Consider the following 14,930-nt stretch of genomic DNA (forward strand, 5'->3'; position numbering starts at 1 on the left):
CGCTGTACCAAGACTGCTCCCGAATTATAGCAGATGAACGAAATTCAGAGGTATTCCTCTAATTTTGGTTGAGCTTTGACTCAAAGCCATATCACTTTCTGGTTCTTCATAACTATTATTAACAATGTCTCACACATCTTATGAACCAAGTAGAGCTTTCACTCGAATACACCAGCTGCTATAATTTTCTTTCGTAAGTCGGTTACTTGGAAGGAAACTAAATTGTTGTTTCCCATTTGCAAAAAAACAATTTTTTTTGTACTCCGAACTCAATCTCTAATACCATTTTGTTGGAAGCTTATGATGAACACCCCAAATAGATAATTACCAAATATAATATTTAAGAAGAAAAACAAATTTTATTGGAAGACTCTAACTTTTTATGTGCATTCTACTCACACTTGGATAATTTAGATTACAACATTTCAATCCTATTTATAGGATTTTCACTAACATAACTCATACCACAAATTAAATACAACAATTTAATACCTACACTTAATAAATATGAAAACTCATGCTAAATTAACTTTTTCCAACTCTCACTCAATCAATTCACATATAACTTATTTATTTAAAGCATGTTTAATTTTAAGTTATGCAATTTCTTTTGAGATACCATATACGCGAAGATAAAAAAATCCCAGCCACATAGATCTTAATTCTCTTGCCATATAAAATAAAGATGGTTAGCCCAATTCTTGAGAGTTTGATGTTCTTATCGAGAGAAGCTCCAGAACACATGCATCTGAACTTTATGACATTTTCATAATAAAAGTATAAAGTCTCCATTTTTTTTTTCTTTTTGAGTCCAAGTCTGCATATTTATTAATATATATAGTTTATAGGTTTAATTAATTCAAGTCTTAACTTCATTGTTTTTTCTTAGAAGGCAGGGAAATCTTGTTGCAGTATTCTCCCAATGCCATCACTGGAAAGACTTCTCTATATGCTCCATAGTTTAGTGTGCAATTTTTGAAGAATACTCCAGTAATTTCCTGCACATGTAAACAATTAGAAGTTGTTAATTATATTGGTTAGGAATATATGTTTTAGAAGGAAACAAAAAAGAAAGAAAGAAAAAATCGAACTCATCACCTCTTGTGGAAAATCACCATCTTCAGTTTGAGAATTGATCAAAAGCTTGGCAGCACGATGAATCGGATTGGGGTCTATATTTGCCTGTTAATTAAGTAATTAATTAGTGTTATTCTAAAGCAAATGATTTTGAAATAATTAAAATAAATAATTCTTTTTCAAGACGATTATAAAATAGAGGTAGATGCTCGAGGGGAAGGGTGGATTATTGGGGATTTGTTTCCCATCTGAGCTCTCCACTTCCCGTTTCAATCTTTATCTCTGTAAAATTGTTTGTTTTTACTTTGCAGAGAATAGGATGGGAGTTTTCCATAGAAAATCTGTTAAGATTGCTTTCCCTAATTAATTAAATAACTTCTATTGAAAACGTGAAAATTTAAAATTTAGAGAAATTTGCTTAAGATATCCTTGAAGAAGGAAATAAATACATAAAATTTGATTATATGAAAACTACATTCAAAAGGGGTAAAAAGTTAAACATTAAAATTATTGATTTTAAAGGATAAAAAGCAATATGTTTTAAGTTATAAGTGAAAAGGAACTTGCCTGTCCAGCACATATCAAACCCATCAAACCCCATGCCGTCTGCACCAAATTTGATCTTTTCCCTTCCAACTGTATGTATCGCTATATGGTGCATCCAATAGTATTAATAATCCAATCAATATATAACTGATGCAATAATTTATAATTGGTTAAATTATATATATATATTATATAAAATGTTGTTTGAATAAACCTTTCAAATTGCGAAGAAATCTTTCAGACATTTTAATAAAAACTAGAATCTAGAACTGAGGTTTTACAGTGACCTATAAAGGAGAGATATATTTTAGATTAATGGCAGATTATTCCAAGTCTCAATTTTTATTCAAAATTTTAAAAGATTTTGTTTTGAAACAAATAACAATGTTCCCCATAACTTATATTATGTGCCTCTACAATTAGGGTAGGGAGTAAATTAACAAACAAAGGCTAAATGGTAAAAAATGTCTCCCAACTTGGTGGTGTGCCTAAAAAATGCCTTTAAACTTTCAAAAGTTTAAAAAATGCTCTTGAACTTTTGTAAATGTTTAAAAAATATCTTAACCGTTAGTTTTAAATCTTAAAGTTTTGTTTAAAAAATACTTATACACTTTTCAAAAGTTTCATAAATACCCTTAAACTAAAAAAAAAAAAGTTAAAAATACTTTCATCAATCCAATGTTTACACCAAATTTCTTACCATAAAAGATAAAATCAAAAAATTTAAGTTAAAACTATAGTTTAAATTTATATCGATATGTCAATATTTCTATAGATATTTTCACATTTCATGGGTTTGATATCGATAGAAAGAGTGAATCAATATTTTAGTTATATTGTAGAAAACTACACCAATCGCAAGAATTGAACAACAAAATGCCAATAATCTAAATAATAGAAATGTTTACTTATTTAAAAATAATAAAATATAATCTAAATAATATAAATGTTTACTTATTTAAAAATAATAAAATATTTATGAGGCATTTTTAAATATAGAAAAAAATTAAAACTATTTAGCAAAATCTATAAAAATTTTCATAACTTATTTAACTTTTAGTTGGAATGATTTTGTAAATAGTTTCAATTTTTTTTCGTCCATGAGAATTTTTCAATATATATTATTTAGTGACTTAATTTTAATTTTTAAACCTTTTGTTTTTATATTTTTTCATAAATATTCGTCGGAATTGAAATTCCTATAAAATTAAGATTTTGTTATAGGAGAATTTTTAAAAATAGCAAATTTTACAAAATATTTATAACCTATAGTAAATTCTATCAGTGATAGGTGATAGAAGACTATTAGCAATAGAATTAAAAAATTTGCTATAACTTGTAAATATTTTAATTTATTTTGTTGTTTTTAAAAATGCCCATTTTGATATACTCATCAACATCGATACTTAAAACCTTGGTTAAAATATAAAATTCAACAAAATCTCATAAAATTTTAAAATAAAAATTCTCCTTAAAACACACTAAAACAATAATTAGTAAAATAAAAAAGTTATCACGTTGATAGATCCATCAGACTATCACCCTTTGTTAATAATCAAATACATTTTTTATTTGACAATTAGTTGTATGTTAATTACAACAATAACTATTGAGGGTGGTTGCATACGTGATCTGTCACTGTGTTAATAGTGAAATAAATTTAAAATTATGGTTTTAACTTAAAATTTTTTGTTGGTGGAAATATTGGTGTAAAATTTCGAATTAATGAAAGTATTTTTGAGCTTCTTTTAAGCTCAAGAGTATTTATAAAATTTTTCAATAGTTCACGTATTTTTAAAACAAAACTTTAACGATTTTTCTATTAGAATAAATAGTATTTTTGAACCATTTTTTAAATGTTAAAAGACATTTTTGAAACTTTTAAAAGTGGAGGGGCATTTTTTTTTTTTTTTGTAATTTAACCAAATATAAAGATGCATGTTGTTTTGTTACCTTCGTTCCACATGACAAGTAGCTCTCTCCAAACCCTCCTTCTGAATTTTGTATGTTAATTAGAAAATGAGCTCCTTTGCGAAGTGCTTCACAATTTTCATAAGTCTTCCCCGCCATTGACAATGCCTTAAGTGCAAACCACGTTCCATATGTATAGCAAATCCCCCAATTTCCATACCTATGTATTCACACACAATGCTTGAAATTTTTTCTTTCTATAAGATTTTTGGACGGATGACTCTAATTTCATGTTGGAAATTTCTTTTGGCCTAGATTTTGAAAACACAACTCTGTAACTTTGTTTTAACAAATCATAAAAGGGCAGTGGGATAAGAAGGCACATCTACATAACTAGATAGTGCCCTCATCATCGCCTAACACCAAGAGTTGTATAACTTTTTTGCTTTCATCACTCCCTGATCTCACATTCACACACACTCTTGTTTTGTACTTGTGATAAGCTAATCTAATACAATAATATTTTCACATGCTAGGCTTGACAATTAGGATGTTCTTCATTGTTTCTAAAATGAGAGTCAAACGAGATTTTGAAGTGAAACTTGGGGGTAATAATTTGTACAAAAATCTCAATACGCAATATGTGTATTAATAAATAGGGTTACCAAGAACCATCAGGCAATTGTATGTCCAGAATAAATTGAATAGCCTTGTTGATAAAGCTATTGATCTCTTTCGTCCTATGTGATGGGTATTGTTTCCTAAATAAAAGTATGGCTTGTAATGCAGATGAGGTGCACTCCACATGTCTGAAAATAATATTCATAAATTAAGAATATTAATCAACTTAATTACGTTTAACCAAATACAATTCAGAACAGTATAATTTGATTTAGAAGAATGAGAATTAATTAATGAAAAAGCATACTCGTGCTCGATGATTAGATCTTCAAGAAATTCCACTGGATTCAGCCACTAATTAAGCAGAAGGTAGGATGAGTTTAGAGATAGACAATATATATGTGGAAGAAAGTTTACATACACTTTTGTTTTTTTAAAAAAATAAAAAAACAGTAACGAGAGATCATTGGGTACACTTAAATTTTTTCTAAATATTTTGACTAGGTTGATCCATTCATCGATTATACCCCAATCTCTCCACTGTGAACACTTTTTGAAAGAGGACCTTTTTTTTTTCTTATTACTTGCTCACACCTTTTTTCTTCAGTTTGTATAACTTTATCTTTAGCTTTTCTATTGATGTATAAATAGAGGCATTCCTATTTATAGGTGAGAGATCTTTTGAGCCCAAGTGAAAAAGATTGTTCTAGACTTTCTTATATATTTCTGTGAGCATTTCATTAATTACCTAAAGGAATTCTCTAGAATTTAAATGTTATGATATTTCTAGATTTTAATTTTGAGTTATTTATTTATTTAGATTCTACATACTTCCTAATTCTAAAGTACTTATGATATCTATACATTTTGGACATCTTGTAGATACAGTTCAAGAAAACTTCTAGGCTTAGTTAGGGTTGCTTATTTTAACAATATATGCTATAATATTAAAGGATGAGGAAAAGGTTAAAACAACATTTGTTACCATTTTTAAATGCAAATGTTAAAATAAAAAGAAAAAGGGAAAGTTTTTTAAGGTGTCAAACTATTGTTGGACTATGAACTATAAAAGAAATGGGTGTTCGCTCTCGAGATCGATGCATCTAAATATATTTTCCTTTTTCATATACCTCCATCCAGTAGTAACTTGATGCTGGTTCCCAGGGTGGTAGACCCCCATTTTTGCTTTGCAGGCTTAGGATGACATTAACAGCATCGTAGAAACGTTCAGGTTCCATTTTTTCGCCAACGATTCCAGGTGGTAGCAAGGAGAGAAGTAGGCAACACTAGAAACATTTTACAAGTTTTCATTAACTATTGTTAATAGTCCTAGCCATTAATGTGAAAAGTAATGAATTAAATGAAATTTGAAGCCACACCTTTAAGTTCTCAGCAGTGCAATCAGAAAGTTGCCATCCATGATCACAGTCTGAAAAGGTCCAAGATCCTTTAGACGTATGACGGAACATACTTTTATAGTCACCTGAAGGATTGTTTCTAACCTACAATTTCACCCAACATATAACTTATAAGTCAGAGCAAGGCACAATTTGAGTCGTGTGTTTGAATTGATTTTTCATGTGTTTAATTTTTAGAAAGAAGGTACTACCTTGAGACCACCCTCCAAAAATTTCATAATATATAAAAAATTATTCAAAATGAGTGTTTAGAAAATGTATCTGAGAAGAAAAAAAGTCTTTTTAGTGATTTTTGTAAAAAAGTTGTGAATCCCTCTCTCAACATTTCTTAGTAAAATATCCTCACATGATGAGACTACCCGGCCTTCTAAATCTTTCTACTTTCACTCAGACCATGGCGACCACTACACTCTGTCGCCAGCCACCCAATGCCATTGATAACTACTTTCCGCGACCAAAAAGACCAAGGACTACTTCCACGATGGCTCACCAGTCTTTGGTCACTGATTGTTAATTAGGGATTGTTCGAAACTAGTGGTGATAAAAATCACGACAAATGACCAAGAAGATAGATTGTGATATTTAACTATACTTTATAATTATAAATATTTTGAGAAGTTTAGCAACCAAAATAGAATTTGGTTCTTTACTGCATTATAAATATTTTTAAAATTTTTATTATTTAAAATAATATCTCGAAAATGTAATTAGAGAGTTTCTTCCGAACAAAAATTAAAATATTAAAATGCACAAATATACTTTTGGAAAACATTTTTTTTTCTTAAATAGTCTAAAAAGTACTGTCTGAATTATTTACAAAAATTAATTAGCATATATTTAATCACCTGAGAGTTCTTGATGAATTGATGGCCATTGTTGAGGGCAGTCTCAATTTCATGTGTGATATTACAAGAAAGTAGAGCTCCCATGGCCAGAGCAGCATCCCATGATTGACTACCAAAACTTTGTATTTTCATACCATCTTCAGCCATCCAGAAATAGTCAGGAAGTCTGGCTAAATGCTTCTTCACACATTCACTATTTGGATCTTCAATCCAGCAAGCAAGCATGCATAGTGGCTAAATGTTAAAGATACAAGATACTATAAATCGAGGGATCTATACGTGTACCAAGATAGTTCTAGTTCAAAAGTGATCATGCGTGTTAATAAAAATATAAATATAGAGTGAGTAACTGGTGATGAGCTAAGAGTTGAGATGCAACCTTTTCGACGCAGCCAATGGTAATGTAGCGACTATTTTCATCCTCATAATGAATATGTCTCATAGTTTCATTCAAGGCTTTTTGACGAATCAATTTGTTAAAAGGCCATCGAGTCATGAGTGGTTCACTAAGTAAATAAAGAGTGTCCCAAAGCAAGTCTTGGACAAAGGGATGTGGAAAGTACATATCTTCCTGCAATATTAATCATACACACATATAATATAATTGGGTGTGGCCTAGCTAAGTTAAATATATAGAGAGAAGGATGTCTAGCATCGTACCACAGCACACATGTGACGAGCTTTCTTCCAATTAATTTGATGGTAAGGTTGTGTGTGAAGTTCGTCTCTTAATTGTAGAACAAAAGACGTTAGCGGTGCTTGAAACCTTTTGCCATACAAATAAGACATGGGCATGTAGGTGATTCGAGTGTAACACATCATGTTTGCTGTATGCATCAAGTGATCAATCAAAATTAAAGGTTTGATATATGTATGTACTTACGTTCATATATAAAAGCTTGTGTATAAATGTATATAATATGATGAATATAATAAATTTTAGTTTAGGGATACAGTTAAAAGTTGAACTTACATGGGTGGATGGGGAGCCAAGTGGGTAACATCCAATATTCAGGAGGCATGGGGTTGCTTCCAGACCAATCGAACACGTTTAATATCTTTTCATTATTCAGGTCAAAATATGTACATAAGTTGAACACTTCGTAATATAATAAGAGGTAGAGTCAATTAAAAAAAAGTGAAAAATAGGTCAAGATTTTCATTTTCATTTTTGTATACCTTTAAATCATCAATTTTAGTCTCTATAATTTGAAACATATGTTCTGGTTCATCTACTAACTTTAAAGTATGATCATTTTCTAAAAATTCTCAAATATCCAATTTTTGTTGTTCATGTACTTTCAATATATCTAAATTGTAATAAATAACAAAAAATATTAAAGAATTTACAAATATAGCAATAATTTTCTAAAATTGCAAATATAACAAAAAGAATTATCTCATTTGCCCATTTTCTTATTTTTACAATTTATTTGAAGAAATTGCATGACAAAAACATTTAGAAAAATGTAGTTCATGACATTTCTTCTTTTGCAAATGAGAATGCTATCGACTTTTAAATTTTTTATTTTTATAATTTAGAAAACCTAATGACTATATTCTTTTAATCTTTTTAGCTATTTTTGCAAGCCCTCTATTTATTTGTGTATGAGCAGGTGTACTTTCATATTTTGGTATATATATGTCAACTGATGTATATCCTATTTGGTATATCAATGAAATAGAATGTACCGTAGTACTATAACTAATATTAGACTTTATAAAAATAGGTATTGAAATTTCAAAATTGATAATATGGAGATGAAATTGATATTTATACCGAGAGCCATGTCTTTCCCCAAGAAGGTATGGAGGTGACACCACCGCGTTGTCGTATCCAATTTCTGGATCTGGAAAGTTGCTCAACCTCAGGTCCTTCCCCAAGTAAACGTAAAGAGATGTAATTGAAGGTAGTGCAGAACATGTTACTGTGACCACCTACATGCAACCCCCATCCGCCATCTTCATTCTGCAAAGTATTATTAGTATAATTTTACATTAATCAGTCATTTACTCTATGTCCCTCTACCTACATGGTTTTTTTAGTGAAATATATGTGGCTATGAGAATCTGAACCTCTAAAAAAATGCATGTTTTATGGTAGTGAAGCTAAATTCAATTTGGCAAAGTAAACTTTTTTTTTTTTTTTTTGTAGTGTTTTACATTCTACCACTATATACTTTGAAATTTATAAATTTTAATGATAAGAGAATATGATTTACTTGATGGTTATAAACATAACGCAACATTTCTTTCTTGTGCTCAGGACTCAATATTGTGTCCATTGTACCCATAATGTACATGCAAATTAGCATAGGGCACAGGTAAAATAGAGGGCCTGATGATTCACTTGGCCAATGTCCATCACTTGCTTGTATGGCTGCTAGGAAATATGCTCCTCTTCTCATTGCATTTGATGCCTTATCATAACTTATTTCTTCTCCATCTTCAACTTTCACCTGTGGTATACTTTGTTTGAACTTTTTCTCTCTAAGAAACTGCACCCATATCATTTAAATTAATTATTGTTTTTCCATTCAACTTCATATAACAATTTGTAATATAATAACTTAAAAATATCAAAGTGAGCCAGTAATCGATATGTATTCCTTTTCTTGCGTAACGAACTATATATATATATATATATATATATATATATATATATATATATATATATATTACAGATATAAGTTTTGAAGACGGGATGGAGAGTAAGAGGTAAGTAAGAATGAATGAGAGAAAATATTTTTATTATTTCATTAAATATGTTTTGTTATATTTAAAATAATCTTGAAAATGATGTATTGATGTAATAAATGGTCATACAGTTGCATGATTTCATGAATTAATATGTCTTTTCGAAAATAACCATCTTTTCGAAGAAGATAAATAAGTTTCTTCTTTAAATTGCTTTTAATAACTTTTTCACAATCATTTTCTCTCATAAAACATTTATTTATTTTTTAATTTTTTCTTTCCAGTTTGGTTTATTTTTTCAAAGTATAGTATTGGTCAGATTTTGTGGACGAAGTGCTACTTAATTTGTTTTATTACGAGAGAAAATTACCAATGAAATTCATTAAAACGAGTAAAATTGTCTTAAACAGACTACGTGAATTCGTTAGATTTAGATTCTTTTTACAAAGAAATGTATTTTTCATTTTCTGGCGATATTATATATGAAGATGGAAATTCTAAGGAGGTGTCCACCTAGTGAAAATGTGTCTGACTCCGTGTTGTTTTTGTTTTTTTAAAAAATGATCAATTTGAAACCATAAAAGTTAAATGTACCTATTCTCATTCTTAAAAACTTGAAAATGATGTTACCTGGAGGCGCCAAAGCAAGTCACCACTAGGAAAACCTTTGAGATGATTTTTTGTAAAACGTTGGCGTAAGTGTTCGATTTCCGCTTGCTCTTCGGGAGTTCCTGCATTTGGATCAAATTCCCATATTTGTCTTCCTACAAAGTTGTTCATGGAATAGATGTAAGGATCATTTCCACCCTCACCTATCTTAAGTCTCCACATGATCGATCTTAGATTTGCAAAGAAAACCTTAAACAAAAGGACTAGAAAAGTTCAAACAAAAGGACTAGAACTCGCAGGTACGGAAGGGGAGAAACAACAAAGCAATGTAATAATGGCCATGAAGTTTATACATAATCAATATTCATTTTCTTGCTATTGTGCAAAGTTTCTCATATGTTTAGTTTGCCATCTCCCGACTCAAATATATATACATGCCCACTTCCACCTATTTACAATAATATAAAAGATTGAAACAGAGTTTACAATTGCTTGATTTGAGGAGAAATGCTCTCATTTTCCTATATTTAATGGAATGGTCAGGTCACCATTTATGTAGGAAAATTTTCTTGGATAATGGAAATACAGAAAATCAGATAACTACGTAGAATTTATATCACTTATTTCAGCTGGACCCAATCTATTGATTGGGAATTATTCCACCTTCCAACCAAAATGTTAAAAGATGGAAGTTTCTGAAAGGTGAAGCCGTGGCTGAACAATTTGACGACTCGTGGAAAGCTTGGCATTCACTGCCTCACCTACCCAAGTTGGCAAAATGCATAACAACACCATATTTACTCAAGTGGTCAAGTACTGTGTACTCATAAAGGCTTGAAGTCCACAATATATTTGGAGTGATATTATGTCGGTGGAAAAGTAATTAATTTTTGTTTGATAATTTGTTTAATCAGTTCATGGCTAATTTTCCAATTTTATTTCTTCACTTCTTTAAAACAACAAGTTAGTATGTTGTATGAAATTAAACTATGAACTTATGTAATTTGATCCTTTGTTTAGACCGTATTTAAGATTATCTTTTAGAACATTAGAAGTGATTAGGTAGAAATCTTAACCGCATTTTGAGCGTTCGGTTGAGCCGATTATGAACAAAATTGCTATAATCAGTTTTGAATGATGTTTGTTCTCATATATTACATTTTTTAAAATATGTTTCTCACTAGGTGACGCACCCCATCAACTTCACTTCATTAATGATAAGAAAACAAGTACATCGAAACAAAGGAGAAAATAAAAAGAGGCTAGAGATAAGCTCCAATGAGAAAAGTTAAACTTGCACGAAGATATAAAGCAATTAAGCTTGAACCGTACTTGGCGAAGATGATAGATCTGCTAGTCCACTATCCCGTGAGCCCACAAATGTCAGATCAATAATCAATTATTTCTTGTCTTTGAAGATTCAGTTATTTCTTTCCAGCCAATGGACTAAAGGACCGGTGAAATAGTATTGAATTTGATGATGCCACTTCGATTCTTTTGGTTGATGGAGCAGAGTTCATTATAGAGGGAAGCAATGTTCTGATGATCATAATTTTTCCAGCTCAATAGGTTCTCCGATTTAGTCCAAAATTTCTGAGTAGCATAGCAAGAAATGAAGATGTGGTCAATATCTTCATAGTGTGTTTTATAGAATGCACCAGTTTGGATTCAGATGAGCATTATTTGATGCATCTATGTATAAGGGTCAAGATAAATTAAGAACCTGCATTTTTGGGGATGTTTGATTTCCAGAGATTGCTAAAAAAATTTGGGTTTTGACAGATGTCTCATCCATTTAGTTCCTGGCAATGTATAGTTTTTTTTCACAGAAACAATGCTAAATTTGCCATCATTTTTTAAATGCCATATCGGAGTATTAGGGCCTGATCTATTGTCACAAGGAGTAGTGAAAAGTAGGATTTTAAATCGTCCCATTGTTGGGATTCAAAGTTTCGAAGTGGTCTCCGAGGCTGAAAGTCCCATTCTGATGTGTTTTGGTTCCAAGCGTCTTTGACTGATCTATTTTGAACTTTTGAAAGCGGGAACAATCTTGGTCTGTATATGGAGAGAGAGCTTTTTTCATTCTATGCACTTTTCCAAAATGAGAGATTTTCACCATTGTTGATTTTCCATCTCACGTGAACAAGGAACCAATCCATCCTTTTATGATTTCCATGGGGCTTTCGAGCTACTATATTTTTCATAGGTGGGAATTTTTCCAATGAAGGATTGGTTGTATTCAGCTAAGATCATCCTTTTCCAGAGAGGATTTTGTTCAGAATAGAACCTCCAAATTGGTATCGACCAATCTGTTAACCCAAGCCCCCTTTTTCTTTTGGAGAAGTAGTGATGACAGACCACCTCATGAGATGTCTCTTCTAATTGGGATTTTTCCAAAGAGTTAAATTATGCCAGTGTCTTTCAATGGTCTTGTAAGTAGCAATAGGAGCAGCTTTGAAGACCGAAAGTTGATGTAGGTGGGAAGGTTGATGAGAGTAATTTTGCCACCTTTAGATATATAAGAATATTTCCAATTGCTCATCTGTTTGTGTATCTTTTCAGAAATATTATCCCCGAATTTTTATAACGAAGGTTTGCCTCCTAGTGGAACACCCAGATAATTAATAGGTAAAATTTATTTTTGTAACGACCAAACTATTTATACTAAAGTTGAGGTTATTACCTGAAAATAAATAACAATGTTGACAATTTCTTGAAAAGAGGAAAACTAAATTTTCATTAAAAGCACCATGAAAAACATGTTGCAACGAGTTTTACAAATATTAAAAATAATAAAAACAAATAAATGAAAATATTTAAGTTCAAAATACTTAAAACAAACCATGAAAAGCTGAAGCAAAGCTGTGTCCCCATATGACATGTCACAAATCCTTTCTGTTGGTTGCCAACTTTTTCTCTATCTTTATTTTGCCTGAAATGTTAAACATAGAAAAAAATGAGTATAAACATATACTTAATAAGGGACCCACTATTAGTTCTGCTAGGTGTCTGTTAACTTTCCATTAGGGCTTCGTAAGAAAGTACCCCAAAACTATCATGCTCCCGAACACATGCTATTCAGTGATTCCATAGGGACACATCTGAGTTGATCTCTATGAATCCGAAGGAAACACTTAAGAGAAACGGGTTGTAAGTGATCCCGTTTGACCACTCATAAAACTTAACATGACAGACTAGTAGTTCCATCGAACTCACATCGGTCATAAAAAAAGACATATGGTCATGACAGGCTAGTGGTCATGTCAAACTCACATCGGTTATAAAAAGGTGGTGATCCCGAGGGACACCCATATGAGTATAACCTTAATAGACAAAGTTAATTAACAAAACACTCATCCATAACATATAGCATATATCATAAACATCATAACATGACATGAATATCAATCATAATGTCCTTATATCAATCATATTAGTCATAACATATCGGTCATAACATCTCAGTCATTCATATCAATCATGTTATGCATTTTAGCTACATCAATACATAATGAAAAAACACATGCAAACGCTTAATTTAATTTTTGAAGGTCCAGTAGTACTAGAATCTCTTAATGAGAGATTAGCTTAATAAATCTTTCCTCACAGTGGAAATCGAGTATGACCAAAAAATGCAAATTCTTCATATGGTCCCTCCTCCATGGTTGTATCAAAACGATAGAAAAGCTCCAAAAAAGGCTTCCACAGTGGTGCTTAAATCCAAACTGGTGTGTTCTTTGTAAAACTCATTTAGAAATTATAGACCATATATTTACCACTTGCGACGCAGCCATTTTCATTTGGAAAAAAATTGAAAATTTACTAAATTGGGAACACGACAACACAAGCATAGCTGATTTTTGTGAACACATACGCCACATCAACCAAAAAAAACAAAAAAGGATCCATCTTGTTCAACACGATTGCCACTTTTCCCTTTGGTCCATTTGGCTGGAGAGAAACAATCAAATATTCAGCAACAAAGCCTGAACATAGACTGAATTATGGGAAGACATTAAATCTCTCACGGGACATTGGAGTAGTAGATCTAAACTCTTCTCTAAGTACAACGCTACTACTATAGCTTTAAACATTCATGCTTTTGTATAACTCTTGGGTTTGTTGAGCTTTTCTATAGCTCTTTCCTTTTATCTTTCCTTGCTTCCTGTACTTCTTTCTTAATATTAATGAAGCGGGAATGATGATGGTGCTAAGGGGGTGTCCACGTAGTGGAGATATCCAGGTGCACCTACTGACCCATGTATCCTTTTAAAAAAAAAAAAATCTTTCCTCAGCCAAAGTTTTCCAATAGATAGGTCCTAAACAGGAAGGGAACTCAATAACTAAAACAATAAAGTTAACCGTTGATTATTGACTCCAAAATCAACTCATTGGAAAATTTTAATTCCTCTAATTTAGTTAGTCCAAAAGAAATAAAAATTGATAGGTATATCCAAAACCATCAAAACTCACCCCCAAATGGCTAAAAAGATACCAAATATGCAACTTGACTTGGAGAAGGGATGCGACTCGGCTAGGAGAAAGGCAATCGACTCACATACAAGGGAGGCGACTTGAAAATGGCTCGGGTGAAGGGACTTGGCTCACGAAGAGGAGAGATGCATGACTCGAACAATGATGAAGTTGCACGTACGAGAAGAGTGGCTGGAAGGGAAAGGCTTGTCTCGACCGGCTCACTTGAGGCGGATGGAGAAGGAGACGACGAAAATGCAAAGATCGAACAACTTATCGATTTGTTTGACGCGATAGAGGACTTGACAACGTAGTTGGTGTGATGGGAGAGATAGTGGACTTTGCCATATTTATATTGAGACCAGAAGCAGGTTCAATGTAACGTCGAAAAAGTAAATATAATTTTGAAGTTAATTATCTTAGTTTTGTTTAATTAGTTTTAGTTTATCGGATATTATTTTGAATTCAATTATTGAAAATTATTTGATTTTGTGTGAATTGGAGTTAATTAAAGGTTGTTGGTGAACATTTAATAAATCGGAGATTTTGGACTTTTGGATTTATTGAGAATTAGATTAAATTAAATTTGTGGATTTTAAGAATTATGGAAAACTATATGTATTTGTGTGTATAATTATATATATAACTAATTTATGGAAGGTAAAAATAATTATATTTGGTGAGAAAATAATTATTTGTGAGAAGTTGGAAAGTGAAAGGAGAGGCCTTGATA

At 31.3% G+C, this 14,930-nt stretch overlaps 1 protein-coding gene across 4 annotated transcripts in view; it reads right to left on the reverse strand.

Annotated features, from left to right (window-relative positions):
* LOC101217112 (isomultiflorenol synthase) overlaps positions 1-14,550 on the reverse strand; it is a 30,826-nt gene extending 16,276 nt beyond the window's left edge. Inside the window, exons 1-17 of one of the 4 annotated variants that reach the window (XM_031881578.1) lie at positions 14,283-14,550; positions 12,567-12,656; positions 9,746-9,879; positions 8,641-8,916; positions 8,199-8,387; positions 7,392-7,476; positions 7,079-7,245; positions 6,798-6,989; positions 6,419-6,652; positions 5,535-5,657; positions 5,286-5,441; positions 4,463-4,509; positions 4,200-4,343; positions 3,577-3,754; positions 1,645-1,725; positions 1,099-1,182; positions 634-998 (exon numbers count right to left, since the gene is read on the reverse strand). In XM_031881578.1, coding sequence (XP_031737438.1) covers positions 873-998; positions 1,099-1,182; positions 1,645-1,725; positions 3,577-3,754; positions 4,200-4,343; positions 4,463-4,509; positions 5,286-5,441; positions 5,535-5,657; positions 6,419-6,652; positions 6,798-6,989; positions 7,079-7,245; positions 7,392-7,476; positions 8,199-8,387; positions 8,641-8,826 — 1,992 coding nt within the window. In that variant the 5' untranslated portion in view covers positions 8,827-8,916; positions 9,746-9,879; positions 12,567-12,656; positions 14,283-14,550 and the 3' untranslated portion in view covers positions 634-872. Of the gene's footprint in view, positions 999-1,098; positions 1,183-1,644; positions 1,726-3,576; positions 3,755-4,199; positions 4,344-4,462; positions 4,510-5,285; positions 5,442-5,534; positions 5,658-6,418; positions 6,653-6,797; positions 6,990-7,078; positions 7,246-7,391; positions 7,477-8,198; positions 8,388-8,640; positions 8,917-9,745; positions 10,271-12,566; positions 12,657-14,197 lie in introns of those variants that run through there. The other 3 variants (XM_031881577.1, XM_011650492.2, XM_031881576.1) reach the window with 3 other exon arrangements.
* Between the last annotated feature and the right edge of the window lie 380 nt (positions 14,551-14,930).

This window comes from Cucumis sativus, chromosome 2, assembly GCF_000004075.3.
Source record: "Cucumis sativus cultivar 9930 chromosome 2, Cucumber_9930_V3, whole genome shotgun sequence".
Taxonomy (NCBI): domain Eukaryota; kingdom Viridiplantae; phylum Streptophyta; class Magnoliopsida; order Cucurbitales; family Cucurbitaceae; genus Cucumis; species Cucumis sativus.